Here is a 10,954-nt window from a genome sequence, read left to right as displayed (position 1 = left end):
GAGGAGCCAGTTGCAGAGACGTTGCATCTTCCTAGGTGGTTGCAGTATGTTTAATGAGCATTAACGGGAAGATGAAGCGACAGAGTGGTTTTGGAACTATCATTGCCAAAACCAGGGGGGCATGTGTTATCGCCATAAATTAACAGGATTAATTTATGGGCCGAAAGCAAGATGGGCTTGAAGCAGGAAATTGAAGAAGGCTTGAAAATCGGCTCCTGCGTGAGCATTTGGGCCACATGGGCCATGTATCTTAGATTTAGTTTAAGATTAGAGTCCGATCGGGACAAGATTAGTTTAGATTGTTTCCTAAGTCTCCGGACTATAAATATGTACCCTATGTTATTCATAAAAGAGAGAACGTCATCACGTCTCGCAAACAACAATCTCGGCGCATCGCCACCCCTAATCTTAGGGTTTCATCCAAGTAAGCGTCATGCTGCCCTGATCGCTTCTCGCGATCAGGGCAGCGTTGTTCTTGCTTTTACCTTGGTGTTACTCGTACTGAAGCGTTTTTGATGGCGAGTAATGCTAGTTATCTTGATGTTCGTAGCATGACTTTTAATAGATCTGTTGTACCTTGTTGTCTATCATCTACGAATATCATGTTGTCTTTATGCGATCATGTCATCATCTTATACTAGCTCTTGTTGCATAGAGTTAGTTGCGTAAAGGCAACACCCTGCTTCTTTCATATTTAGTAGATCTGATCTGTTACGGTTTGCTTTTATTCTTAAGAGTTGGCATAATATCTGCTAGATTAGGCCTTGTAAACGGGTTGGATGATCCGGTGGTGTACTAGGTGCTTTATCTTAGTCTTAATAGGGATTGTTCCGGGAATCGGCTCTTGCTTGTTCTTAGGCCTCTGTTTTGGGTTATGGTTCAGTTATCTGTTACGTTTATTAGGCCCAGTCACGTGTAGGATGTTCCGATCTAGCAGTGAAGCCTTTACCGTCGTGGATTAGATTAGTTAGATTTAATTGAAGCAGCTTTACAGTTATTCGCTCTAATCATCAATATCCGGATGCAAGCAGATCCAATCTGACACCGGGACTTGATCGGCTCTTTAAAGCCGATGCAAGAGTCATCCCGGGGAGTCGACCACGGCTCAGACTTACGTTTCCACATGTTTGTGTATGCAGGCAGATCGTCGCAAGCACGTTCGCACCTTCCTGATCGGGTATAGGTTAGGTGGCATGCCCTGCGTCTTCACAAGCCGCAGCGTGTGCTGGAATTGCGGGCCGTCGACGAGGGAGCAGTGCCTGCCAGCGCCCCGGCAACCTCCCGGCTCTTCGTGTTGACTGTCGCTGCTTGCCAGTGGGTTTCGACCGACAACAGGTGCCTCCTAGGTAGGCGTTCGTTGGATCCTCGTTGAGCTGCGTCGACGAGACCGGTCTAACCATTCCACCATACCGGTCTGAATGGTTCGCGCAGAGGCGCTGCAAGATGTGCCCTGCATGCTGCACGTTCGGTGCTCGGTATTTGACGCGGCACGTTTTCGCATCAACAGACAAATTCAACCAAACCTGGAGCACAAATTCAAAAATCACAATATTATTGCTAGAAACAGGCACGATGCGTGCCATCACATCTTTAATTTTTGCATCCGATCAATTTGATTGGTAAAACGCCTGATCATTTCAACGACTACTCCATCAACTTGGATGGCAAGGATATGTACATCCGAATCCAAAAAAAATAATGTGCACATTAACTGATTGAATGATTCTAATCCAATTATTAGACGACATGATGTTCTCCATGTTTGGTGCTAGTAAACAAATCAATTATCAATTGGAAGATGAAGACCGACCCCAGCGATCCTTGCAATCTCAAAATCTAACGCACTAATCCGATGTAGATGCTTGACCATATGTGAAATAACAGTTTGCCAAGCTATCCAGCTATCCGTCTATCCGGATCCATATCTTGGTTCAAATGAAAGTGTAGGTTCGTTTCACTATATCAACTTAGAAGGTACCACAAAATGGTAATTTGGTACCAAATTTTTGTACACAAGATCTTGATATATCAAGCTATAATTTTGGTTCTCGGTATCTTTTCACGGAGCATATTAAACCCCATATATTAAAAGTGAAGAATTAATGGACCAAAAAAATCTCTCAGGGTCAAAGAAATAATTCTCTTATACCATTAAATAAATATGGCGCGGATATCCTAGCTAGTCCGCTCAAGTTGGCTAGGCACTTGATTCAAATTTTGTACTCATTAAAACATTCTCGGAGTATATGACCAGGTCAGTTGCATGCGTCATTCATTGCATATATTCTCTTGGCTTTTAGATCATCAACCTCAAATAAACTTATGATTCGGCTGGTCCTCCAATCCTTCGAGGTCAATACCAACCCCACCAATCCTTGAGCATCAAGAAATCAAACGCAGCCATATATGACCAGGTCAGTTGCATGCGTCATTCATTGCATATATTCTCTAGGCCTTTAGATCATCAACCTCAAATAAACTTATGATTCGGCTGGTCCTCCTATCCTTCGAGGTCAATACCAACCCCACCAATCCTTGAGCATCAAGAAATCAAACGCAGCCATATATGAAAATGAAGGAGGACAGGGGACAGATAACAGAGAGCAGAAGCACCAAAACTTTTCCAATCAAGCTTGCAACAACACCAGCTCACCGGCAGGCCGCTGTTGATCTGTTGCTGGAGATAATCAAGGAGGAATAGCAAGGCCACCAATAACTAATCCAGGTACGAATACTCCATGGAATGTGGCAATCCTTGAAACTGTGGAATTTTCTTTTTTACTCTTAGTACGGGTGTGCCATGGTATCAAAAAGATTGTCTCTTGGTTTTGCCACTAACAAGTTGTGTTACACCTTGAGTTTGTTCCCATTTTATTTTTCATTTTCATCGTCTATGTATGCTGAGGAGTGTTGATTGATGTTTTGACAATTGTTTGGCTTCGGTTGTAAGCCAGGCAAAAATACCACTTATTCAAACTTATACGAGCTTCCTCCTCATCTAAAAGTGGCAAGAGCAAAATGCATTAATTGGACACTTTCGGTGGTAAAAGTGTAAAGCTAAGTTTATCTGTTAACGCTAGAGAAAATGGATATCACAACGGGTGCGATGAGTTCCCTCCTCCTCAAGATGGCTGAGCTGCTAACTGATGAATACAAGTTGCAGACAAGCCTAAGGGGTGAGATCATGTTTCTGAAAGCCGAGCTCGAGAGCATGGAAGCTGTCCTCGAGAGGGTGTCGGAGGCTCCTGTAACTGAAAACCAGGTCAATATATGGGCAAATGAGGTGAGAGAGCTGTCCTACGACATCGAGGATAGTATTGATAAATTCATGGTGCGCATTGGCACCCATCCATCAGCCACACCACAGGGATTCAAAGGGTTCATTAGTAGGAGCTTGAGATTGTTGACAGCTGCCAGGACTCAGCATCAGATTGCAATGGAAATCGAAGATATGAAGACCCTTGTCAAGGAGGTGGCTGAGCGCCGCAATAGGTACAAGGTTGACAGCATTGTAATCCCACCTTCTTTGGCAGCTGACATCGACCCTCGTTTGCATGGTATCTACGAAGAATCAGCAAAACTCATTGCGATCAGTGGCCCAAGAGAGGAACTAGCTGAGTTGCTCGTGCAAGAGGGCACATCCAAGCAACTGAAAGTGATATCCGTTGTTGGAGTTGGTGGTTTGGGTAAGACAACTCTTGCTAATGTGATGTACCAACAGTTGAAAGGACAATTCGAATGCAATGCTTTTGTTCCAGTGTCCCTAAAACCTGATATGAAGAGAATTCTAAGCAGCATACTCCGTCAAGTTAGCGAGCAAAGTTATATGAGCATTGAAACATGGGATGTTGTTGAACTCATCAACAGAATCAGACAAGTTCTTGAGAATAAGAGGTAATACATATGCTAACTTTAGACCTGCATTCTGTCTCTTCATATCCCAGATTGATTGTTTTAGTTTGAACCTGGAATAATTAAAATTGTACAAGTACTTCAGATTTCACAAGAAAAAAAGAGATTCCAAGCGTTTTACTGCATTAGTTGCTTTTGAAGGGCTGGAATGTTACATGCTATTCTTTCTACAGAATAATTGGGTGTACTAGTATTTGCTAACATGCTCTTACACAAAAGCACAGGTACTTCATTGTAATTGATGATATTTGGGATGAATCAGCTTGGAATTTGATTGAAGATGCGCTCATTGATAACAACTGTGGTAGCAGAGTGATCACAACAACTCGTATAGCTGGGGTAGCGGCAACATGCTGCTGTTTTACTGGTGGTACAATCTATAAGCTAAAACCTCTTTCTCATATTGACTCGAAGAAGTTGTTCTACAAAAGAATATTTGGCGACAAAGATAGTTGCCATCCAGAACTGAAAGAAATATCAGAGAAAATTTTGAGAAAATGTTATGGAGTGCCATTAGCCATTATCACTATAGCTAGTCTTCTGGCCAATAAACCAAAGACTATAAATCAGTGGGACAGTGTGCATAATTCAATCGGTTGTGGAACTGAAAAATTCCCTGGTATGGAGAACATGCGCCAAATATTATCTATGAGTTATTATGATTTACCTTCCTATCTAAAACCTTGTTTGCTGTATCTAAGTGTTTTTCCGGAGGATCACACTATTTTGAGGGATCAATTGATACGAAGATGGATAGCTGAAGGCTTTATCTGTGGCAATGATGTTGAAACTTCAAATAATCTCGGGCACCATTACTTCAATGAGCTGATAAACAGAAGCATGATTCAACCTGAACATATTGATGCTCGTGGCATGGTAGGAGCTTGCCGTGTGCATGACATGGTGCTTGATCTCATCACATCATTGTCAATGAAAGAAAATTTTGCCATTACATCACATCATCACCCACACACACATCTTCCAAAGAGGATTCGCCGATTTTCCCTCAGTAGTAGTGATGAAGAGAACACAAGAGGAGAGGTGGCCTTGAGTTTGTCCCACGTGAGATCGCTTATTGTCTTCCCAGGAGCTACTAACTTGATGCCTTCTCTTCCAAGCTTCCATGTTTTGCGAGTATTGGACCTAGAAGGTTGTCGTGATCTACAGAACCATCACATTAGTAATGTTGGGAGTTTATTTCATTTAAGATATCTAGGACTGAGGGATACAAATATTACCACCCTCCCAAAAGAAATAGGGAATCTAAATTATTTGCAGACCCTGGACTTGAAGCAAACAAGCATAAGTCATCTGCCATCAACAGTTGTTCAGCTGAAACAACTGGTGCGCCTATATATTGAACCATCAGTGATTCTGCCGGATGGGATGGGGAACATGGTGTCTCTACAATTTCTGTCAACCGTTTGTGTCAGCAGATCTGCAAACTTTGCAAAAGAACTAGGCAGTCTATTGGAATTGAGAACGCTCCACATTTCATTTATTGGCACACATGAGAGCCACAAGCATTGTTTGGTTGATTCTTTATGCAACCTGAAGAAAATCCAGGAATTGCACATTGATTCTACAGGAATGTCCACTGAGATCATTGTGGATTTAGCATGGGTTCCTCAGTATCTCAAAAAATTCTTAGGAAGTATGCCTAGATTGCCAAGGTGGATGAACCCCATGCTATCAGATCTGACAACTATGATCATTACACTGAAAATGCTACGACAGGAGGATATACAAAATCTTGGAGGCTTACCATTTATGCAATTCCTTTGTCTTACTGTGTCAACAATTTATTCTGCTGAAGAAAAGATCATTGTTAACCCTCGTGGAGCAAAGTTCCAGTCTCTATCTGAATTTCACTTTCACAATGATAACATGGGGCTATTTTTCGCACAGGGAGCTATGCCAAAGCTTGAAATCCTTGAGGTCATATTCAAAGTGCAGGAGAGAAAGGCTACATATGGTGATTTTGATCTTGGCTTGGAGAATCTCTCTTCCATTAAGCAGGTCATCATTAGGATTAGCTGTACAGGTTCCACCATTTATGAGGTGGATGATGCTGATTCTGCCATGAGTAAGGCAGCTCGTTTGAATCTCAACCATCCGAAGCTTGAGGTGATCAGGTATTATGAAGATGAAAGGGTAGAAGACAAACTCCAATGCAATAAGAAAACATTGAAGGATACTGCTGCTGCTGACGATGATGACGAGGTACTGCTTAATTAATACTTCCTTCTCAAAACAATACGATTTTAATCCATTGCTATAACCTCTTTTCTGTGACTGGTACAATCAATATCTGTTAGAGAGTTTTAGCTTAGTATTTTTCTTTTCATACCTGATACCTTGTTATATATTTTGCACTGATAAGGTGCCGAGAAGTTAGTATTGTTGCTGAAAGTATGTTAACTTCGAAATTCCTACCCAGATTAAATGCCTAGAATTCAGTATGCCAAAATCACTGTAAACAAAATTGTTATTGCCAAAATCATGATCATGCATATTCAGAGTTTAAACTGCAGCCTCCCAGCTAAAAGAACAAAGATAGTTTTAACTCCCATGCAATTTTTCAGCCAGTTCCACATTGCAGGAGGGTGAATGGACGATGTTTTCACTGTGTTGACATAGAATCCTCACTGTGTTGACACAGAATCGCGCCAAACACAATCGAATGCGATAGAACGTGCGAACGATCGTCAAAACGATCGACAGTGAAAAAATCCTGGGCAGACCGGTCAGACCGGTATCGCCAACCGGTCAGACCGGTTACAAGCAGAGCTTCGCGTAGACCTAAAACCTCAAACTCGGGAGGGACCCATCGGAGCTCGTGGATCTAGGGTTGTTCTAAGATCAGCAGGCCACTCAGAACGCCTTCAAACGCCATCGAGACGCAGAAAGAACAACAATTAGGGTTTGGAAAAGAGGCTAGAGTTTGAGAGATAAAAAATAATGCAATTGTATTTAATTTGATTGGAATTAACTCAATCGGCCTTAGCCTTCATATATATAGGCCGAGGAAGACATACCCCTTCATGAATAGGTTTACAAAAAGACTCTTAATCAAAACCCTAAACCTATTCGAACTCTATAGACTAGACCAGTCTGACATGTCGACCCGACCGGTCAGACCGGTCGGTCTCGGTAAATGCCAAATTTGGCTGTCAACACACTGTAGATTGAAGAGGCATTAGTTACATGTATAGGAGAGCACAATGCCTTTTTAAAAACACCAACATATGTGAAAAACAAATTTGGTTTTTTAATTCCACTAACTTTTGTATCTTCTATTCTATATATAATTCAGGTTGTTCATAGGAGAGGGCCATGGGGTGGAGATGGAGGGAGCACTCATGACATCACGGTGGCACCCCATAGTCTAAAGAGCGTAAAAGTTTGTAGTGCTGTTGTGGTGGATGCACTTGGTTTTTCTTACCTTGACAGAAATGGGAGGGAACACAACACGCCACTTTGGGGTGGTGTTGGTGGAAGTATCCGCAAGGTGAGGGCATATTCCTTGAATTTTTCCTCTTTTTTCTCTCTAGAGGATTATTACTTTGCGCTATTAACTGGGATGGCAAGAATGCTGCATGTGTACATTTTATTTCTTGATTGAATCATCTTGGTTCAACACAGAACACAGTCCAAGCACAGTTACAAAACAGAAATCCACAAGAATCCCTTAGGGGACGTTTGGATCCTCTCATTTTTTTGAGTAATTGAAATCTACCTAATAAACTAGACTATTTGGCTTAGAATTTAACATTCCACCACTTTTCAACCACTTTTCAAAGTTTAGATATAAGCCTATCCTAAATCATAAGGTGGGAGATGGAAATAGATTTTATACACCACCAAGCTATGTTTCTATTCCATAATTTATAGCATACTCTTTAGCTCACTCCTGCAGTAGAAATATAGGACTTCTGTAGTATCTCCCTCGTATGACCAACAATAGTATACAACTATCTTCGTTATATAATTATACAAGCTTAATAGATTTATGTCTAAATTATAATTATTAGAATGTGATTCGATTCCAAGGTTCCAGACAGGGCCTAAATTCCGTTGTCCCAACCTGGACCTTGGGGTTGATCATCATGGTCTATGACTTTTCGACCAATAGAAAAGCTCATCTGGGATAAAACTGGGGGCATAAAGGCATTTTTATGGTGCTTTGGAAGGACATGCAGTTTGATTATTCTGTTTTCTTCTCTCCATTTGCAGATTAATCTTGGTCCTTCCGAATTTTTGAAGGAGGTTTCCGGGACATACGGTCCATTCTCTGATCTTCCAAATGTTATTACGTCACTTACCCTGGTGACCAATTTATGCAGTTATGGACCTTTTGGACAACCATCAGGAACCCCCTTTCATACTCGACTGGACAAAACCTGCAGCATTGTTGGCTTCTTTGGGCGCTCTGGGGCATATCTTGATGCAATTGGTGTTTATTTTCGACCTTATGGGTCGTAGCTTCAAGTTATTACTGCTTGCTTGTATTGATCTTTGCAAACTGATGTTGCTAAAACTTCATGTTGACAGCAAAAATTGGAAAAGATTGTGGCCTACCGGTCTGACTTGTCAGACCAACCGGTCAGACCAGTCTAGCCAGTTGTAATCCGAAAAGGGGTAGATTTGTATTTAGGAATCCTTTTGTAACCCAATTCGTGAAGTTGTATGTCTTCCCCGGCCTATAAATATAAAGGCTACGGCCGATTGAGGTTATTACCAATCGAATCAATACAACTTGTCCTTTACTTTTACCTCTTCAAACCCTAACTTTTCCAAACCCTAATTGTTGCTCTTCGCTCATCTCCACGGGTTCGAGTGTGTTCTGAGTGGCCGGCCGACCTCAAAGCAACCCTAGATCTTCAAGCTTCGATGGGGTCCCTCCCGAGCTTGAGGTTTTAGGTGTTCGTGGTGCTCCCTGAAGAACCAATCTGACCGGTCACCCCAACCGATTTGACCGTTCGGCGCGCAGAGAGGCCATTTGGGAAGATCGTTGTGACGATCAATGCACGTTCTAGTGCATTCGAGTGTGTTTGGTCAGATTCTATGTCAACACACTTTTTGGTGACTCTATTGGGGAAGATAGATCTTGGTTATCCAAAAAACGATCTAATCTACTCCAAGAAGATGGGCTCCAACACTGAGATGGACACCGACAACATCATCTCTACAACAATCGAGGAGCTCAGCGAGGAGGAGCGCAAGGCATACCTGATCGCCGAGGAGCACTTCAAGGCACAATTCTAGAAATCCACAATGTAAGTAATGAACCCTCTGACTTTGTTCAGAGGGTCTTGTCAAGAGGTTCGCGGTGGCCTTGTCAAGAGGGTCAAAGAGTTTGTTATGCCTTCCTTAAATCTTAATAACAACAAGGTTGAAGAAATCCCCAATGTAAGTAACGAACCCTCTGACTTAATTAAGCAGCTATAGCTCACGATGGATAAGAAGATTTCTATTGCGTAATTAGCTGCGGGTGATATGCATGCTTCTATGTCTGATGAAAAAGATGCATTGAAAAAGGGTAAAAACATGGTAGATAATTCTTAAGCATCAGACATTTTAAATCCTAGTTCATCGGCTACACCAGTACCTACATCAGATACACTTTTGGGCATGCCATCGGATTATTTTGTAGGGCAAACACCACCACCTCCATCGGTTCAGACGGGGCCGGTCGGACTGGTCCGAGCGACCGGTCAGACCGGTGCTGAAGTGTAGAGCCTGCCTTCACCTACTCTGCTTGCATCGATTCCCTATTCGGCTGCCCCTAGCTGAACCAATGAGTTGGTGACTTATACACCACCTCACACTGCAGTAGCGAACAGTGCATCACAGGGATCCGGTCCCCATTATGGACCGGTTCCAAATATTACATAGATGATGGCACCTCGTAATCTCAGTACCATCGTCTCGCATCTTCAGCACAAGCTTCGACCAACGGGAACTATTAAACCGATTTTTCCAGATTTAAGGAGGATCTGGCTAACATGATTAAAACTAAACTTAGGGTTAATATGGATAACTCGCGTTTGTATCAAAAACCATATCCTCCTAAATATGATTTTGCTTCTTACCCTGCTGATTAGTGTTGTAACGAACCGGGTTTCCGGAAGAAGAACCCGACTCTCTGTATCATCGTGATAGTCCCTGATCAGTAGCTATCACATACAGAACACATTTCAATTACATATCACAGACATAACTCGCGTTGAAACATCATATGGATTTATTTAATACATAATCCGAAGGATTGTAATACGAATTTCTAAGTACAAGCCCCTTGGGCTAAAAGGAAACAAGTAGAAAACATAAGCAATAGCTAGTCTTCTAGGCATCCTTCATCCTCTCGATTCTTCTCCACAGGCAGCACAGAGTGCAGCACGAGCCATCCTTAACTCCATCCTTAGTCGACTTGGATAATCCTTCTGCTTGGATCCTGTATCCATCAGGCTATCCCTAAGGATGGGATAGGTTCATGTTACCATCCGTATGCAAGCTTTAAGTGGATGCATTAAGGTATAAAGAGTAGACAAAGGGTAAGGCTGGGGTTTCCTATGCAAGCAGTTAGCAAGTATATAAACATATACTTCATCCAAAACGCATCAACGCGGGCCATTCCAGTATCCCGGACTCCCGTATACTCACACCTCCGAAACCCACCAAAGTAGGTGCAAGAACTCCCACTCCTCGCACTTCAACTGCTATCCGAGCACGAAAGTAGACTAGAGGGAGGTAGAAATAACAAGTAACACTACTCTATAAAAGTGAAGCCGGATCAAGAGTTGTACAAGACCGAGTACGCGGCTATACATATAGTTTTCACCCTGCAGGGGTTGTACACCTGTACCCACTCGCCCTGACGCCAGCCAGTCCGTCAACCGACTGACCCTGAGGAACCGGTCTACTGTCACGAAACTAACGTCTACAGCCACCATCCTGCTTTCCCGGTCTGGGGTGCGTCCTCCCGCGAGAGGTCGCCCGGGATTGTGAAGCCTTCTACACTTGGATCTCACCGGATCCC

The 10,954-nt window shown here is 42.6% G+C and overlaps 1 protein-coding gene across 1 annotated transcript; it reads left to right on the top strand.

Annotated features, from left to right (window-relative positions):
• The first annotated feature begins 2,347 nt into the window (after nucleotides 1–2,347).
• LOC120644371 (disease resistance protein RGA5-like) lies at nucleotides 2,348–8,661 on the top strand. The gene is made up of 5 exons (XM_039920992.1): nucleotides 2,348–2,725; nucleotides 2,955–3,894; nucleotides 4,137–6,135; nucleotides 7,229–7,423; nucleotides 8,149–8,661. The coding sequence occupies exons 2-5, from the start codon at nucleotides 3,086–3,088 to the stop codon at nucleotides 8,395–8,397; spliced, it is 3,252 nt and encodes a 1,083-aa protein (XP_039776926.1). The 5' UTR covers nucleotides 2,348–2,725; nucleotides 2,955–3,085; the 3' UTR covers nucleotides 8,398–8,661.
• The last annotated feature ends 2,293 nt before the right edge of the window (nucleotides 8,662–10,954 follow it).

The sequence above is a fragment of the Panicum virgatum genome, chromosome 8K (assembly GCF_016808335.1).
Source record: "Panicum virgatum strain AP13 chromosome 8K, P.virgatum_v5, whole genome shotgun sequence".
Classification (NCBI taxonomy): domain Eukaryota; kingdom Viridiplantae; phylum Streptophyta; class Magnoliopsida; order Poales; family Poaceae; genus Panicum; species Panicum virgatum.
This window is presented reverse-complemented; position numbering and strand designations above follow the sequence as displayed.